This window comes from Haliotis rufescens, unplaced genomic scaffold (assembly GCF_023055435.1).
Source record: "Haliotis rufescens isolate VD_foot unplaced genomic scaffold, xgHalRufe1.0.p SCAF_71, whole genome shotgun sequence".
Classification (NCBI taxonomy): domain Eukaryota; kingdom Metazoa; phylum Mollusca; class Gastropoda; order Lepetellida; family Haliotidae; genus Haliotis; species Haliotis rufescens.
This window is the reverse complement of record NW_025964363.1, coordinates 1,617,724-1,637,520: the sequence shown is the minus strand read 5'-3', so window position 1 is coordinate 1,637,520 and position 19,797 is coordinate 1,617,724. Positions and strand designations below refer to the sequence as shown.

At 45.3% G+C, this 19,797-nt stretch overlaps 2 protein-coding genes and 1 pseudogene across 2 annotated transcripts; 1 reads left to right on the top strand and 2 right to left on the bottom strand.

Moving 5' to 3' along the window:
• Window positions 1-467: 467 nt before the first annotated feature.
• On the bottom strand, window positions 468-2,360 carry LOC125376723 (annotated as a pseudogene).
• Window positions 2,361-8,140: 5,780 nt separating this feature from the next.
• LOC125376722 lies at window positions 8,141-8,752 on the bottom strand. The gene has a single exon (XM_048388445.1). It carries the CDS (start codon window positions 8,750-8,752, stop codon window positions 8,141-8,143), a length of 612 nt encoding a protein of 203 aa, XP_048244402.1.
• Window positions 8,753-9,390: 638 nt separating this feature from the next.
• On the top strand, window positions 9,391-10,572 carry LOC125376721. Its single transcript, XM_048388444.1, has one exon. The coding sequence runs from the start codon at window positions 9,391-9,393 to the stop codon at window positions 10,570-10,572; it is 1,182 nt and encodes a 393-aa protein (XP_048244401.1).
• Window positions 10,573-19,797: the final 9,225 nt, after the last annotated feature.

Below are 19,797 nucleotides of genomic sequence, written 5' to 3'. Positions count from 1 at the left end.
GACGGGGCAATCGATGTATATTTGATAAGTACGTCGAGCTTTGTTACCTAAACCAATTAGTCTGATGTTCATCCCGGCAATCAGCGGGGCTAATCCCTGGCAGCACGGCAGGGGAGGGGATATTAGTGTCTTACGTGGGGACAGGTTGTAGTAGGGTAGCGCAGGGTGACGGTGATGGTGGTGGTGGTGGTGTTGGTGGTGGTTGTGGTTGTGATGGTGGTGGTGGTGATGGTTTGTGATGGTGGTCATGGTGGTGGTGGTTAGGGTGGTGGTGGTGATGGTGGTGGTGGTTAGGGTGGTGGTGGTGGTTAGGGTGGTGGTGGTGGTGGTGGTTAGGTTGGTGGTGGTGGTGGTGGTTAGGTTGGTGGTGGTGGTTAGGGTGGTGGTGGTGTTGGTGTTGGTGTTGGTGGTGATGGTGGTGGTGGTGGTGGTGGTTAGGTTGGTGGTGGTGGTTAGGGTGGTGGTGGTGGTGGTGATGGTGGTGATGGTGATGGTGGTGGTGATGGTGATGGTGGTGGTGATGGTGGTGGTGGGCGTGATGGTGGTGATGGTGGTGATTGTGGTGGTAGTGGTGATGGTGGTGGTGGTGGTGATGGTGGTGGTGGGCGTGATGGTGGTGATGGTGATGGTTAGGGTGGTGATGGTGGTGGTAGTGGTGGTGGTGGTGGGGATGGTGATGGTGGTGGTGATGGTGGTGGTGGGCGTGATGGTGGTGATGGTGATGGTTAGGGTAGTGATGGTGGTGGTGGTGGTAAGGGTGGTGATGGTGGTGGTTGTGATGGTGGTGGTAGTGGTGGTGGTGGTGATGGTGGTGATGGTGATGGTAGTGTTGGTGATGATGGTGGTGCTGGTGGTGATGGTGGTGATGGTGGTGGTTAGGGTGGTGATTGTGGTGGTAGTGGTGATGGTGGTGGTAGTGGTGGTAGTGGTGGTGGTGGTGATGGTGGTGATGGTGATGGTAGTGTTGGTGATGATGGTGGTGCTGGTGGTGATGGTGGTGATGGTGGTGGTTAGGGTGGTGATTGTGGTGGTAGTGGTGGTGGTGGTGATGGTGAAGGTGGTTGTGGTGATGGTGATGGTGATGGTGATGGTGGTGGGGATGGTGGTGGTGGTGGTGATGGTGGTGGTGGTGGTGGTGGTGATGGTGATGGTGGTGGTGGTGGTGGTGATGGTGGTAGTGGTGGTGATGGTGGTGGTTAGGGTGGTGATGGTGGTGGTAGTGGTGGTGGTGGTGTTGGTGGTGATGGTGATGGTAGTGTTGGTGATGGTGGTGGTGATGGTGGTGGTGATGGTGGTAGTGGTGGTGGTTGTGGTGGTGGTGGTGATGGTGGTGGTGGTGGTGGTGGTGGTGGTGGTGGTGGTGATGGTGGTGGTGATGGTGGTGGTGGTGGTGGTGGTTGTGGTGGTGGTGATGGTGATGGTGGTGGTGGTGGTGGTGATGGTGGTAGTGGTGGTGATGGTGGTGGTTAGGGTGGTGATGGTGGTGGTAGTGGTGGTGGTGGTGTTGGTGGTGATGGTGATGGTAGTGTTGGTGATGGTGGTGGTGATGGTGGTGATGGTGGTGATGGTGGTGGTTAGGGTGGTGATGGTGGTGATGGTGGTGATGGTGGTGGTGATGGTGGTGATGGTGGTGGTAGTGGTGATGGTGGTGGTGGTGGTAGTGGTGGTGGTGATGGTGGTGGTGATGGTGGTTAGGGTGGTGGTGGTGATGGTGGTGATGGTGGTTAGGGTGGTGATTGTGGTGGTAGTGGTGATGGTGGTGGTAGTGGTGGTGGTGGTGGTGGTCGTGATGGTGGTGATGGTGGTGGTTAGGGTGGTGGTGGTGGTGGTGATGGTGGTGGTGGTAAGGGTGTTGGTGATGGTGGTGATGGTGGTTAGGGTGGTGGTGGTGATGCTGGTGATGGTGGTGGTAAGGGTGGTGATTGTGGTGGTAGTGGTGATGGTGGTGGTAGTGGTGGTGGTGGTGGTGGTCGTGATGGTGGTGATGGTGGTGGTTAGGGTGGTGGTGGTGGTGGTGATGGTGGTGGTGGTAAGGGTGTTGGTGATGGTGGTGATAGTGGTGGTTAGGGTGGTGGTGGTGAGTGTGGTGGTGGTGATAGTGGTGGTTGGGGTGGTGGTGGTGAGGGTGGTGGTGGTGATGGTGGTGATAGTGGCGGTTAGGGTGGTGGTGGTGGTGGTTAGGGTGGTGATGGTGGTGGTGGTTAGGGTGGTGGTGGTGGTGGTTAGGGTGGTTGTGGTGGTTGTGGTGATGGAGATGGTGGTGAGTGTGACGGTGATGGTGATGATGTCGTGGTAGTGATGGCGCCAGACGTGGTGATGACGCTGACGTTGTTTCGGTACAAATATTGGTGAGCGCGCATCATGAAACGGTCACAAGATTCCTGTCGCCGACGGAAAGTCAACAATCATCGCCCTCCATGTTTGCGCCAACAGTCGATGTAACCAGTCGTGCCTGAGAAGGTAGTCTTGCTCCAAGGCTGTACTGAAAGATAAGTCCATGGATGTGTAGTAATTCTATCCTCCTAATAGGCAAGTGTGGTCAGTACAGGGACTCCAGTCTCTTAAAGGGACAACTTGTTCTTATTATTAACAAAATCTAGAAATAATGATTTAACTAATAATTATTGCCTTAGAGACTTGTGAACGTCTACTGAGGGGGATGTGGAGGTCGGCGGTGCCGCTGTCCAAGACTGGTTCTTGTCTACTGACCCAAATAGAGTCCCATGGGCGTTGGCTGGTCCTCCAATCAGTGGGACTGGTGCGGGGACATCGCAGCGCTGACTGAGCTACGCAAGTTCACCTCGTCCATCTCGAAGTGTCAGTCCTGCACGTAGACTGACATTTCGTCTCTGAAATGAACATATCTTACAGAAAAAAATACAGTTGTTAAGTTATCTAAATAACATATGATAAGAAGGAGCCCAGAGACTCTTCGTTTTCAGAGAATAAACAAGTCTGTAGAGCTATACCAGTAATTGCTTCGAAATTCACATAGATACTGCAGATATCTTGATTGGCCCACTATTATAGTCTTGCATGTGCTGTTTTGCATATATTTGTTTCCTGCACGTTAAACCTGCGTGGCCAGAGATTGTGGCATGGTATTCATTACCAGTGTCTTGTTTGATTGATATGCTGTCACTCTAATCGCGGGTCGCACTCACATGGCTATCTACTCACACATGCGGGAATACCTGTGTGCAGGTGCGTGAACGTGCTATCTGACTGTACTCCTTGTCGTCTTCATCCCTCATCTTCGCGAGGCAAGGGAGTTAACTGACTATATAAGATAGATCCGCGATAAATCACAAAGAACAATGAAGAACGAAGCGTGGTTTATTTCACGATAAAACATTGTTCTATCATGACGTCATTTCTCGAGATACGGATATGCGCTCGCTGTATGATGAGGTACGTTTTACGACGTTAGTTTTGAGAGGGGAGTGTCTTGTGAGTCATCTCCATAGATGTAGCAGGGCAACGCAGATAAACTCGATGGCCGAACGATCGCATCCAAAAGTGGGAGAGATATGACAATCGGTATTGGGTGAAAAGGTAATGTAATCGACGTGAGGATTGTGAGAAAAAGCGGGAAAAACACACCTGTGCATGAAATGGACTTGTCCGACGTTGCCGAGGTCGGATTCTATTGAGGGAGTCATCATTATTTAAATAGGGGTTAATTTTTTAAAGCTTGTATAGTTTATCAACATCCTTAATGAGGCTGTACATAATGTAGATATCTCCCCCCCCCCCCCACACACACACACCACCACCCTCATGGTTATTCTCCCTGCAGTGTCTTATGGTACGATAAAAAGCTCCCACTCGTTTATTTCTTCAGTAAAAGTCCAGTTCCAACCCTCACCGAATTAGGCTAGAATTTCTGGGCTCAGTCGTAGCGCCACCAGTGGCTATAACGAGTTATGCCCCTTCTATGGCCCTCATATTGACCAGTCAGATTCCACCTCTCATATCTCGTGCATTTGCTTCAACCAAAATGGCGACGCCCAGTCAAGACGATCTGATCGATAATCGAAATCTACATTGTCATAAAACGTGTCTTACTTTGCGAAGTGTTTTAAATCTTGTGAGCACCTTGATTAAAAAAACATGAAAAGATTTGGAAAATGTCTGTTGACGCCGAGTTGGTGATACACATGTTGCAAATTCTGCAATCGACCGAAATCTGTCCGGCAGTTTTCGAACCGGATGTCGATGACGTTACGTGACTTTGATTGGGCTATACATAGACTCGTTAGTCCAACCAAAATATATACTGAACAACAAAAGTTCCTGTGGCATTGAATAAGATTTAATGCAAAGTGATGTTTTTTACCAAATCTGAAACAATTTCGGTTTGCAACAGATAAAAGACTCCTGTAAGTGTTCAAATGGTTTAATTTGCCAAACTGACTTCAGAAAATGTGTGATTTCATAAAAAAAACATGAACATGCCAAAATGTCAATTTACAAATCAATAGCGTGTGTGTCCACCTCTGGTTGCGATGCAAGCAACACATCTTCGTCTCATGAAATGGACCAGGCGTCGCACAAAGTCCATATCTGCTGGAGCATGTTTCGAAGTTCCTGGAGTGTCTGTGGAACACGTGGTTGACGTCGAAGGCACCGATCCATCTCATCCCACATGTGCTCGATTGCTGAGAGATCAGGAGAGCGAGCCGGCAAGGGGATGAAATTCACGTTGTTTTGTTGAAGAGAATCCTGAACAAGTCGAGCAATATGGGGCCGGACGTTGTCATGTTGAAAGGTAATGCCTGGGCCATGACGACGCAAAAATGGTAGAACAACAGGGCCGATGATCTCGTCGCGGTAGCGCTGTTCATTGAGATTTCCCTCTACCACTATCAAACGGGTCTTACTGTAATTCCACCCCATACCATAACGCTGCCGCCTCCGAACCGATCTTCTCCCATGACACAATGATTGACGTAACGTTCACCTCGACGTCGGTACACTCGAAACCGTCCATCGCTGTGGCTGAGGTGAAAACGAGACTCGTCAGTGAATAGAACTTGTCCCCACTGCATGGCCGTCCAGCGTAGACGTTGTCTGCACCACTGTAGACGTGCTTGGCGGTGGTTTCCTGTCAAAATGGGACGTCTGGCGGGTCTTCTGGCGACAATCCCTGCACATCTGAGGCGACAACGTACGGTTTGTGAAGATATTCGTCGAAGGCCAGGGATGCTTCTTGCAGTCACTGTTGCTGGCTGGAATCCATTTCGTAGGTGTCTTGTTCGAATCCAGTTGTCTTGTCGATTATTGGTTACGAGTGGCCTGCCACTCCGAGAATGATCTCTGACTGCATTCGTCTGTTGCCAACGTTGCCATAAACACCAAAAGGTGTTTCTGTGGACGTTAAATTGCCTTGCAACATCATGTTGACTCGATCCTGCTTCAAGCATACCGATGACTCGCAGACGCTCATTTTCGGACAGGCTTGGCATTTCGTAATGTTGAATAATTGCGTAATTTTGTTGTTTTTCCGAGTGGTTGTTGTCAGCACGATGGTAAACAATGCATATGGCATCCCGTTAAGTCAACTTTTGCATGGAATGCGTGCTTTTCTGTGGCAGTTGCGTGATTGTGACTTGATTCCATACATGTACTAAAAAATTGAAAACCAAACTTTACTTGTTTCAAAAATACACAAAAATATTGGTGTCACAGGAACTTTTGTTGTTGAGTATACCCTCATAATACAAGCCTAGTTCGGCAAGGGTGGAAACTGGACTTTTATAGCTCTCTCACCTCGGGAAGATTTCATCCGTAGCCGGCATTAACAAGAGAGTATATGGCATGTCACGCTGGTAGTAATGGTAGTAGTAGTAGTAGTAGTAGTAGTAGTAGTAGTAGTAGTAGTAGTAGCACCCGATCCCGTTAGTCTCATCTGACGACAAGCATGCGTTGTCGATGACCAATTGTAGTAGTAGAAGTTGTAGTGGTAGTAGTAGTAGCAGTGACGGTAGTAGTAGTAGTAGTAGTAGTAGTAGTAGTAGTAGAAGTAGTAGCATCCAATCCCGTTAGTCACATCTGACGACAAGCATGCGTTGTCCATGACCAATTGTAGTAGTAGTAGTTGTAGTGGTAGTAGTAGTAGTGATGGTAGTAATAGTAGTAGTAGTAGTAGTAGTAGCATCCGATCCCGTTAGTCACATCTGACGACAAGCACGCGTTGTCGATGACCAATTGTAGTAGTAGTAGTTGTAGTGGTAGTAGTAGTAGCAGTGATGGTAGCAGTAGTAGTAGTAGTAGTAGTAGTAGTAGTAGTAGTAGTAGAACCCGATCCCGTTAGTCGCCTCTAAGTGTAACCCGGATCTTTACGGTTTGTGAGAAGTGGGTAGTGGTAGTAGCAGTAGTAGTAATGATAGCAGTGGTAGAAGCTGTAGTAGTAATAGTAGTAGTAGTAGTGGCTGTTGTGGTAGTAGTAGTAGTAGTAGTAGTGGTAGTAGTAGTAGTAGTAGTAGTAGTAGTAGTAGTAGTAGTAGTAGTAGTGATAATGGTAGCAGTGGTATCGCGTTTTAGGATCCATTTCCAAAGTGTTTTCATTGTTGTTGGTACATGATTGTTGATGGAAAATCATTTCTGTTGGTATAGCATTGTTGTTGGTATATGATCGTTGTTGGAAAATGATTGTTGTTGGTATATAATTGTTGTTGGTATGTGATTGCTGCTGGTATATTGTTGTTGTTGGAATATGATTGTTGTTGGTATATGATTGTTGTTGGCATATGATTGATGTTGGTATATGATTGTTGTTGGTACATCATTGTTGTTGGTATATTATTGTTGTTGGTATAGCATTGTTGTTTGTATATGATCGTTGTTGGCATATCATTGTTGTTGGTATAGCATTGTTGTTTGTATATGATCGTTGTTGGAAAATGATTGTTGTTGGTATATCATTGTTGTTGGTATATGATTGCGGTTGGCATAGCATTGTTGTAATTAAAGTATTGTTGTTAGTATATGATCGTTGTTGGAAAATGATTGTTGTTGGTATATGATTGCTGCTGGTATATTGTTGTTGTTGGTACATCATTGTTGTTGGTATATTATTGTTGTTGGTATATGATCGTCGCTGGTATATGATTGCTGTTGGTATATGGTTGTTGTTGGAATATGATTGTTGTTGGTATATGATTGCTGCTGGTATATTGTTGTTGTTAGTATAGCATTGTTGTTGGTATATGATTGCGGTTGGCATAGCATTGTTGTAATTAAAGTATTGTTGTTAGTATATGATCGTTGTTGGAAAATGATTGTTGTTGGTATATGATTGCTGCTGGTATATTGTTGTTGTTGGTATAGCATTGTTGTTAGTATATGATTGTTGCTGGTATATGATTGTTGTTGGTATAGCATTGTTGTTGGTATATCATTGATGTTGGTGTATCATTGTTTTTGGCATAGCATTGTTTTTGGCATAGCATTGTTGTTGGTATAGCATTGTTGTTGTTATAGCATTGTTAACATATACCTCACCAGGTCAGCACACACAGACCTGGCCCCCTGAAACAATAGGTTATCTGGGGAAGGTCGAGAGTCAAGAGTCGCCGAAGGAGGAGCAGAACGTGCCGCGAATAATCAGTCTTCATTACCCGGAACACCGCGTATATTCACGGGAAGCAGAGGCAATTACAGCCAGACAAATATATAGGGGACCAGATGATATAGATGGGGGAGGAGGATCCTGATGTCGGGATGTCACGCCCTGGCTATTCCTCAGCCCCAACTCTCCCCCACCCTCCCCCAACATCACCCCCATACAGTCATCTCCCTTCCTGAAATGATGATGATGATGATGATGATGATGATGATGATAATGATGACGATGAAAATGATGCCTCACCATACAGGTAATCAGATCGATAAGGTGTCAGTACCTCATCTTGGCATGATACGCGGACAACATAGAAATCGATGATTATCAGAAAAGTTCGATCTTTTTTGAAAGATTATCACGCCAAGTTAGCGTTGGTATTGACTCAAGTCGTTCCTTATCATTAACCTGCAGGGAATTGCAAAAATATTTGAACAAACTGCCAGTCGCTGTATTATTGATATTCTGATGCCTGGTGTGAGGTCATTGATCAACGTGTGCACTTGTATACCCCCTTCAGTGACCCCCGTAACCCGTGAATGTGGGTGGGGGTGGGAAGCGACAGAAGGCCTCCACCCAGGCCTCCACCCAGCCCTCCATCCAGGCCTCCATCCAGTCTTCCACCCAGTCCTCGATCCAGGCCTCCACCCAGGCCTCCACCCAGGCCTCAACCCTGGCCTCCATCCAGGCCTCCACCCAGGCCTCCACCCAGGCCTCCATCCAGGCCTCCATCCAGGCCTCCACCCAGGCCTCCACCCAGTCCTCCATCCAGGCCTCCATCCAGGCCTCCACCCAGTCCTCCACCCAGGCCTCCACCCAGGCCTCCACCCAGTCCTCCATCCAGGCCTCCACCCAGTCCTCCACCCAGGCCTCCATCCAGGCCTCCATCCAGTCCTCCACCCAGTCCTCCACCCAGGTCTCCACCCAGGCCTCCACCCAGGCCTCCACCCAGTCCTCCATCCAGGCCTCCACCCAGGCCTCCACCCAGGCCTCCATCCAGGCCTCCACCCAGGCCTCCACCCAGTCCTCCATCCAGGCCTCCACCCAGGCCTCCATCCAGGCCTCCATCCAGGCCTCCACCCAGGCCTCCATCCAGGCCTCCATCCAGGCCTCCATCCAGGCCTCCATCCAGTCCTCACGCTTCCGGCTAGACTGACATTTAGTCCAAGAAATAAAGTTATCTTATCTAAAAATATATATCTACAAAATAAACAAAATAAAATCCAAATTTAGCTCAGAACAATCCTCATTTCTAGAGCTGAGGCAATCTAGACTTGCCAAATCATTCTAGACTTGAGTTGAACTCCTTTTTCAATTTATTCACTTACGACAACATTAACACCACCATATGTTATACTAGTATACACTCTCCAGAGTGATGCAAGCTACGATGGGGTGATGTTTACGTACATGTACTACAGACCCTCTCTTATGAGTGATGAGGTTATGTTCACATGCTACAGTCCCTATCTTATGATTGATGATGTCATGTTCACATGCTACAGTCCCTATCTTATGATGGATGAGGTTGTGTTCACATACTACACTCCCTATCTTATGATGGATGATGTTATGTTCACATACTACAGTCCCTATCTTATGACGGATGATGTTATGTTCACATACTACACTCCCTATCTTATGATGGATGAGGTTATGTTCACATGCTACAGCTTATCTTATGATGGATGATGTTATGTTCAAATACTACGCTCCCTATCTTATGATGGAGGATGTTATGTTCACATGCTACAGCTTATCTTATGATGGATGAGGTTATGTTCAAATACTTCACTCCCTATCTTATGATGGATGATGTCATGTTCACATCCTACACTCCCTATCTTATGATGGATGATGTCATGTTCACATACTACAGTCTCTATCTTATGATGGATGATGTTATGTTCACATACTACAGTCTCTATCTTATGATGGAGGATGTTATGTTCACATACTACAGTCCCTATCTTATGATTGATGATGTCATGTTCACATACTACAGTCTCTATCTTATGATGGATGATGTTATGTTCACATACTACAGTCTCTATCTTATGATGGATGATGTTATGTTCACATACTACAGTCTCTATCTTATGATGGATGATGTTATGTTCACATACTACAGTCCCTATCTTATGATGGATGATGTTATGTTCACATACTACAGTCTCTATCTTATGATGGATGATGTTATGTTCACATACTACAGTCCCTATCTTATGATGGATGATGTCATGTTCACATACTACAGTCTCTATCTTATGATGGATGATGTTATGTTCACATACTACAGTCTCTATCTTATGATGGAGGATGTTATGTTCACATACTACAGTCCCTATCTTATGATGGATGATGTCATGTTCACATACTACAGTCTCTATCTTATGATGGATGATGTTATGTTCACATACTACAGTCCCTATCTTATGATGGATGATGTTATGTTCACATACTACAGTCTCTATCTTATGATGGATGATGTTATGTTCACATACTACAGTCCCTATCTTATGATGGATGATGTTATGTTCACATACTACAGTCCCTATCTTATGATGGATGAGGTTATGTTCACATACTACAGTCTCTATCTTATGATGGATGAGGTTATGTTCACATACTACACTCCCTATCTTATGATGGATGATGTTATGTTCACATACTACAGTCCCTATCTTATGATGGATGAGGTTATGTTCACATACTACAGTCTCTATCTTATGATTGATGAGGTTATGTTCACATACTACAGTCTCTATCTTATGATGGATGAGGTTATGTTCACATACTACAGTCTCTATCTTATGATGGATGATGTTATGTTCACATGCTACAGTCTCTATCTTATGATGGATGAGGTTATGTTCACATACTTCACTCCCTATCTTATGATGGATGATGTTATGTTCACATGCTACAGCTTATCTTATGATGGATGATGTTATGTTCAAATACTACACTCCCTATCTTATGATGGATGATGTTATGTTCACATGCTACAGCTTATCTTATGATGGATGATGTTATGTTCACATACTACAGTCTCTATCTTATGATGGATGAGGTTATGTTCACATACTACACTCCCTATCTTATGATGGATGATGTTATGTTCACATGCTACAGCTTATCTTATGATGGATGATGTTATGTTCAAATACTACACTCCCTATCTTATGATGGATGATGTTATGTTCACATACTACAGCTTATCTTATGATGGATGAGGTCATGTTCACATACTACACTCCCTATCTTATGATGGATGACGTCATGTTCACATACTACACTCCCTATCTTATGATGGATGAGGTTATGTTCACATACTACACTCCCTATCTTATGATAGATGACGTCATGTTCACATACTACACTCCCTATCTTATGAAAGATGACGTCATGTTCACATACTACACTCCCTATCTTATGATGGATGAGGTTATGTTCACATACTACACTCCCTATCTTATGATGGATGAGGTTATGTTCACATACTACACTCCCTATCTTATGATGGATGAGGTTATGTTCACATACTACAGTCTCTATCTTATGATGGATGACGTCATGTTCACATACTACACTCCCTCTCTTATGATAGATGACGTCATGTTCACATACTACACTCCCTATCTTATGATAGATGACGTCATGTTCACATACTACACTCCCTCTCTTATGATAGATGACGTCATGTTCACATACTACACTCCCTATCTTATGATGGATGAGGTTATGTTCACATACTACACTCCCTATCTTATGATGGATGAGGTTATGTTCACATACTACACTCCCTATCTTATGATGGATGAGGTTATGTTCACATACTACAGTCTCTATCTTATGATGGATGAGGTTATGTTCACATACTACACTCCCTATCTTATGATGGATGAGGTTATGTTCACATACTACAGTCTCTATCTTATGATGGATGAGGTTATGTTCACATGCTACAGTCTCTATCTTATGATGGATGAGGTTATGTTCACATGCTACACTCCCTATCTTATGATGGATGAGGTTATGTTCACATACTACAGTCTCTATCTTATGATGGATGAGGTTATGTTCACATACTACACTCCCTATCTTATGATAGATGACGTCATGTTCACATACTACACTCCCTATCTTATGATAGATGACGTCATGTTCACGTACTACACTCCCTATCTTATGATGGATGAGGTTATGTTCACATACTACACTCCCTATCTTATGATGGATGAGGTTATGTTCACATACTACACTCCCTATCTTATGATGGATGAGGTTATGTTCACATACTACAGTCTCTATCTTATGATGGATGAGGTTATGTTCACATGCTACAGTCTCTATCTTATGATGGATGAGGTTATGTTCACATGCTACAGTCTCTATCTTATGATGGATGAGGTTATGTTCACATGCTACAGTCTCTATCTTATGATGGATGAGGTTATGTTCACATGCTACAGTCTCTATCTTATGATGGATGATGTTATGTTCACAGGGTGGGAGGGGCAAATGACAGTCCCTATCACCGGTTGTTTAGTGTGCAGTGTGAAGAAATAACGGGAAATAAAACAATAAACAAAGGCAACCCACCCGCCTCAAAACCATTACCCCTTAACCACTAGCCTTGCTCCAAGGCTGTACTGAAAGAAAAGTCCATGGACGTGTTGTTATTCCATCCCCTTAATATCTAAGGACTCCAGTCTCTTATTGGGACAACATATTTACATAATTTAGAAATTATGATTTAACCTAATAATTATTGCTTGATAGAGACTTGTGCAAGTCTACTTTACGACCATCAGGGACCCTTATGGCCCCTGCCATATTTTCCTCTCGCGAATCCCCACCCCACAGGAACAGACAGAACAACACTTGTGAGAGAGACAAAATGTGAAACTCTACTTTGATGATTGATGAAACTGGCTTCATGCCACATCAGTAATTATTTGCGTCTCCAATGTAAACAACGAAATGTTTATCACTCTAGCACTTGCGTTTACAGATATGGATTATTAAAAGCACATGAATACAAAAGAGCAGTACTCTTAGACCTGCGTAATGGTCCCGTGTTGCCATGGCAATATTTGCTTTCAACATTCATGTAAACTTTGTTTGGTGAAAGGTAAAAGTTTATATCTGTAGTGTTTCATCAACACAGTTGATTAATTCACATTCCACTTCGCTTGTTACAAATTACAAACCAAGAAAGTAAGGCTCTCGGAAAACGCTGTCACGTGACCGAACAGCGGACCAATGCCGCGGTGCATGTCGGTAGTGTTTAGCGCAGACGCGCGTGTGACAGGGTGTAATTGAAATGTCCATGCTAAATTTGCGCGTGATTAAAATTTCAAAATTAACTGAAGATCTCCAACTTTCTTCTCTCAATGCTTTTGCATTAAAGAACATCAAGTCGTTTTGATTCTATGATCCACAAACTGACGGCAATAATATCCGCCAACAGCGCTGGAGCAACGTATATTCGATGTAAGAGCCACCATTCTTCCACCCTTGTCCCAATAGACCCGACAAGGAATGTTAAGCTATTGGATGCTCGCTGAGTTGGATTAAAATGTCGTAAAGGGTAATTACCCGTACATGCGTCAGATTGTCATTTCCTTCCCCCAAAATTACACAGTAATTGTTGCAAGACAGCGCCCCCTAGCGGTAATGCAGAACAACGGGTAATTGCTTTATCTCGTCACATCGGCTTGATGGAAGCCGTTTACCTTTTACCGCGCTCTCTATGCGCCATGAAAAATGTCCCCAAGTTGAGTTTTGACGTCCAAATATAGACACAACGTTAACGCGGGAATGGACCCGTGTGTAAGCAGACAACTAGATTACGTCGGTGGAATATTCGGCCGCCTCGTTCACCCTGTTTTAGGTCCGTAAACGCAAATATAATCACATAGGCCAGGCGTATCAAAGACGGCGTCGTTTTGAAGTGAGGAAGTTGCATTATTTGACGTCATGGCGCCGGGATTAAATCTCGCCGCTATGATCGTAGAGTCGGCTATATGTATGTCTTTGTTCATCACGTCCAGGGATCCTGTAGAATAGTCGTTCACAGAGCTGTGCACTTTCAGAAATGAAATTTGTACGTCTTTGCCCGTGTTCGCCGCCAACATACCCGCCCGGGCTGGTGTAGCCATGCTCCAAGGCTGTACTGAAAGAAAAGTCCATGGATGTGTAGTTGTTGTATCCTCCTAATACGCAAGTCTAGATATGTTGAAAGTAGATCTGAGGACTTTAAGGACTAATTAAAGGCCTCTCTTATAGGACAACTTGTTCTTATTTTTTACATAATCTTGAAATTATTATTTAAACTTATAAATACAGTATTGCCTAAGAGACTTGTGCAAGACAAGGGCTGGTGATTCACGTGGAAGATGGTCGGTACTTGACACATGATGGAAGTCCGGGAGTACAACCGCTGACAAGACAACATGTCTGAGACCACGGGTATTCAGCAACAGCAACACGACAACAGCAACATGGCAACAGCAACACGACAACAAAATGCCGACGATTCTTGGTGCCTCAAAGTAAACTGCCGGTAATAAAATAATCCATGTACAGTTGACAATTGGATTTGCCGTTGCGAACCCTGTTCATTGTGACGTCATGTACACCTCCACCTGTTGATATGATGCATGCAATATCGCCTGTGATACCCGTCTCTAGTGCATTTCGAATGGTGCATGGTCGAATAACCATTTCTTGTTTGTTGATGTAGGCTACCATCAATGGGTGTGATTGTATGATCATCCTTCTCATGTTGTCGTTAGTCAGGCTCAGAAAAGTAATAAATAAATACATGGATTGATGCCGTTGTACTGTGTGCAGAGTGACCTCCCCTTCCTGGGCCAACTCAGCTGCCGGGGGTAAAACATGGCGGAAGTCAGAATGCAATACCAGGTCTCATGCTCATCGACAAACGACGTCGGTTATAAATAATGTTGCCGTTCGCAATTGTATTTATTTCACTCCTGCTTCGACTGTAACACTCGGAAGCGATTTGAATGGTTGAACAATGGGTATCTTCAGAGAGAAAAATATGATATTTATTTTACGCTATGGATCCTTGTTTCGTGAGTTGAGTATTCAAACGAAGCCATTCTGATGCTTGACGATCTGCGGGAATATGTTTGGTCTCGCGCCATATTATAGACTTGCATTTAATCTCCGAAATGGGCATATTTTACAGAATTTGCTTTTGTTAAATTATCTTAAAAATGTATGATAAAAAGGAGCCCAGAGACTCTTTTGATTTTCAGATACTGCAGTAATCTAGACTTGCCCACTTGCCTGGGCTGTATCAGATATATTTGTTTCAGTTCTTCATCACAGACTTGCCATACTACAGTCCACATGAATTTACAATGACACACCACTAGAAATGCCATCACCACCCGATCCCCAGTTGAGTCAGGTCCACTCTCATTAAAATCAGATCTTAGTTCTCGCTACCGCCGAACAAAGATCTGGGGACATCCCATTACGGCCCATTATAACCTACTTGGTACACACGCACTGGGAACCTACTTGGTACACGCGCACCAAAGGAACCTACTTGGTACACGCGCACTACAGGAACCTACTTGGTACACGCGCACTGGGAACCTACTTGGTACACGCGCACTGGGAACCTACTTGGTACACGCGCACTACAGGAACCTACTTGGTACACGCGCACTGGGAACCTACTTGGTACACGCGCACTGGGAACCTACTTGTACACGCGCACTGGGAACCTACTTGGTACACGCGCACTGGGAACCTACTTGGTACACGCGCACTATAGGAACCTACTTGGTACACGCGCACTATAGGAACCTACTTGGTACACGCGCACTACAGGAACCTACTTGGTACACGCGCACTATAGGAACCTACTTGGTACACGCGCACTGGGAACCTACTTGGTACACGCGCACTACAGGAACCTACTTGGTACACGCGCACTGGGAACCTACTTGGTACACGCGCACTGGGAACCTACTTGGTACACGCGCACTACAGGAACCTACTTGGTACACGCGCACTGGGAACCTACTTGGTACACGCGCACTGGGAACCTACTTGGTACACGCGCACTGGGAACCTACTTGGTACACGCGCACTATATGAACCTACTTGGTACACGCGCACTGGAAACCTACTTGGTACACACGCACTATATGAACCTACTTGGTACACGCGCACTGGGAACCTACTTGGTACACACGCACTATATGAACCTACTTGGTACACGCGCACTGGAAACCTACTTGGTACACACGCACTATATGAACCTACTTGGTACACGCGCACTATATGAACCTACTTGGTACACGCGCACTGGGAACCTACTTGGTACACGCGCACTATATGAACCTACTTGGTACACGCGCACTGGAAACCTACTTGGTACACACGCACTATATGAACCTACTTGGTACACGCGCACTGGGAACCTACTTGGTACACACGCACTATATGAACCTACTTGGTACACGCGCACTGGAAACCTACTTGGTACACACGCACTATATGAACCTACTTGGTACACGCGCACTGGGAACCTACTTGGTACACACGCACTATATGAACCTACTTGGTACACGCGCACTGGGAACCTACTTGGTACACGCGAACTAAAGGAACCTACTTGGTACACGCGCACTAGAAACCTACTTGGTACACGCGCACTGGGAACCTACTTGGTACACGCGCACTGGGAACCTACTTGGTACACGCGCACTGGGAACCTACTTGGTACACGCGCACTAGGAACCTACTTGGTACACGCGCACTAGGAACCTACTTGGTACACGTGCACTGGGAACCTACTTGGTACACGCGCACTGGTAACCTACTTGGTACACGCGCACTATAGGAACCTACTTGGTACACGCGCACTATAGGAACCTACTTGGTACACGCGAACTAAAGGAACCTACTTGGTACACGAGCACTGGGAACCTACTTGGTATACGCGCACTAGGAACCTACTTGGTACACGCGCACTGGGAACCTACTTGGTACACGCGCACTGGGAACCTACTTGGTACACGCGCACTGGGAACCTACTTGGTACACGCGCACTAGGAACCTACTTGGTACACGCGCACTGGGAACCTAGCTACTTGGTACACGCGCACTGGGAACCTACTTGGTACACGCGCACCATAGGAACCTACTTGGTACACGCACTGGGAACCTACTTGGTACACGCGCATTGGGAACCTACTTGGTACACACGCACTGGGAACCTACTTGGTACACACGCACTGGGAACCTACTTGGTACACGCGCACTGGGAACCTACTTGGTACACGCGCACTATTTGAACCTACTTGGTACACGCGCACTGGGAACCTACTTGGTACACACGCACTGGGAACCTACTTGGTACACACGCACTGGTAACCTACTTGGTACACGCGCACTGGGAACCTACTTGGTACACGCGCACTATAGGAACGTACTTGGTACACGCGCACTGGGAACCTACTTGGTACACGCGCACCAAAGGAACCTACTTGGTACACACGCACTATAGGAACCTACTTGGTACACGCGCACTGGGAACCTACTTGGTACACGCGCACTAGGAACCTACTTGGTACACGCGCACTATAGGAACCTACTTGGTACACGCGCACTGGGAACCTACTTGGTACACGCGCACTAGGAACCTACTTGGTACACGCGCACTATAGGAACCTACTTGGTACACGCGCACTATAGGAACCTACTTGGTACACGCGCACTAGAAACCTACTTGGTACACGCGCACTAGGAACCTACTTGGTACACGCGCACTATAGGAACCTACTTGGTACACGCGCACTAGAAACCTACTTGGTACACGCGCACTGGGAACCTACTTGGTACACGCGCACTAGGAACCTACTTGGTACACGCGCACTGGGAACCTACTTGGTACACGCGCACTAGAAACCTACTTGGTACACGCGCACTAGAAACCTACTTGGTACACGCGCACTGGGAACCTACTTGGTACACGCGCACTAGAAACCTACTTGGTACACGCGCACTGGGAACCTACTTGGTACACGCGCACTGGGAACCTACATGGTATACGGGAATTTCTAGGGGAATTGGAAACTGGAAACATCCCGTCAGGAAGAATTCATATATATTATTTTTATTCTGTCATTTGGGTATTTATACCTCCGTGTCTACTTACCCCACACTCTAAAACCTCATCATCCTAAAGGTTAAGGTTCGAATCCCATTTCTGGAGAAATGTTTTGCTCTTTAGACAACTGACCTCGTAGTAACGCGACCACAAAGTATCGAAAACCCCACATTGTGTAATTACGGAAAAGCCTGATTCTTCTTAAACGACCCAACCAATGCTTGTCGTAAGAGGCGACTAACGGGATGGGGTTGCCAGTCTCGCTGACTTGGTGGATGCATGTCATCGTATCCCAATTGCGTGGATCGATGCTCACGAAATCAATAACTGGATTGTCTGGTCCAAACTCGATTATTTACAGACCACCATCAAATAGCTGGAATATTGCTAAATGCGGCGTTAAACAACAAACAAACAAAACTTTAACGACCACGTTGTACTGATTCCCAAACCTTTGTCATCACAACATGACGTCACTTTTCTGCATTGCAAGGGTTGCATCCATAATCACACCTTGTAATACAAAATTTAATGTAATTATGGGCCGATGGCCTACACTTACGAAATAAACCGACTTGACCTTTTATCAAACCTTGTGTCTTTTTCTATCCACCGATACCATTAAAATATTTAAGTAACTCCCAGCTGTCAGTCACGAAGGATTTATGGCATCCAAATAACGACATGAAGTAACATGACATAAAGAAATATTAAATTTTAACGAAGTAGCGTTCTTACGAAGTTTATTTAGCTCCAAGACGAATGTGATTCTGCCTGGCCCTGCAGATTGTGCGCTCTGTACGCAAACAACACCCACCTCCAGCCTGGTGTTTGTACAGCGCCCTCTACATGCCGACATAGCACAGATACACATCCCTCTGACGGGAATAATCGAAAGATAACACCACAATCAGAGAAACAGCGATGACGTCATGGGCGAGATAACATTGTACCCATTGAGCGGTCACGTCGTACGAAGGTTGCTCCGCCTGTGCTGGTCAGTTGGGAGTACTCTGTGTGATTGGGGATAGCAGAGGTCAACTTCGTGATTATCAGGGCGGGGAGGGGTAACTTGAGATAGGAGGGGTCAACTTGCTTTTATAAAGTTTGCGGATTGACTCAGAATCATTTCCAGGAATGACATCAACGAAATAAAATCCAGTCATCGCGCCAATCAAGATTCTCCTAAGTCCGAGCTCAAAGGTCAGTCAAGCTGGCTAGACTTTGATTTTAGCTTTAGCGATTTAAAAGGATTCCTATTTGAAGAGTAAAGGATTTAATGACAAACGTCATCAGCTTCTGAATCTGCGTGAGTCACGGACGATTGCAAACTTGTGTGTGGAAATATCTCTTTCATTACTGAGGTAATCATTAATATCCGAAAAAAGCGCTACTCAGTTTTGAATAAATGGAACTAATTATGAGCGGTCGATCGTGTTATTGCTGTGTAATACTGGGATAGATACGTTTGCCCCATTTATGACAAAGATATTTATTTCTAAGCGAAGGGGGAACTGAATGCCATAACACTCTCTTGGCAGGGTAAAGAATACGAAACAATTTGTCTTGAATGAAAAGCTGACCCGAGAAGATCCGGGGTAGAATCCATATAGGTCTTCAACAACCCATGCTTGCCGTTAAAGGCTGGTCAGGCGCGCTGACTTGGTTGATGCATGAAATCGATCCCAATTGCGTGGATCGATGCTCATGATGTCAATCACTGGATTGTCTGGTCCAGACTCGATTATTCACAGACCGCCGTCATATAGCTGTAATATTGCGGAGTGAGGCGTTAAACAACAAACAAACAAACAATGAAAAACTATAACCCCGCAAGACCCTTTATGTACTGAGGACTTTGTTCCCAAACTGTCGTGCCGAAATAGGATAATAATAACATTTTAAAATTAAAAGAAAGTAAACAAAAATTCTGTCTTGAAATAAATATTGGTGTGGTGAAATTAAGAGTGAGTGAGTAAATATTTAACGTCACATCGGCAATATTTCAGCC

Excerpts from the sequence above, each read along its gene's own strand:
- LOC125376722 (XM_048388445.1), bottom strand. The coding sequence starts at position 8,752 with ATGGAGGCCTGGATGGAGGCCTGGATGGAGGCCTGGATGGAGGCCTGG.
- LOC125376721 (XM_048388444.1), top strand. The coding sequence starts at position 9,391 with ATGGATGAGGTTATGTTCAAATACTTCACTCCCTATCTTATGATGGAT.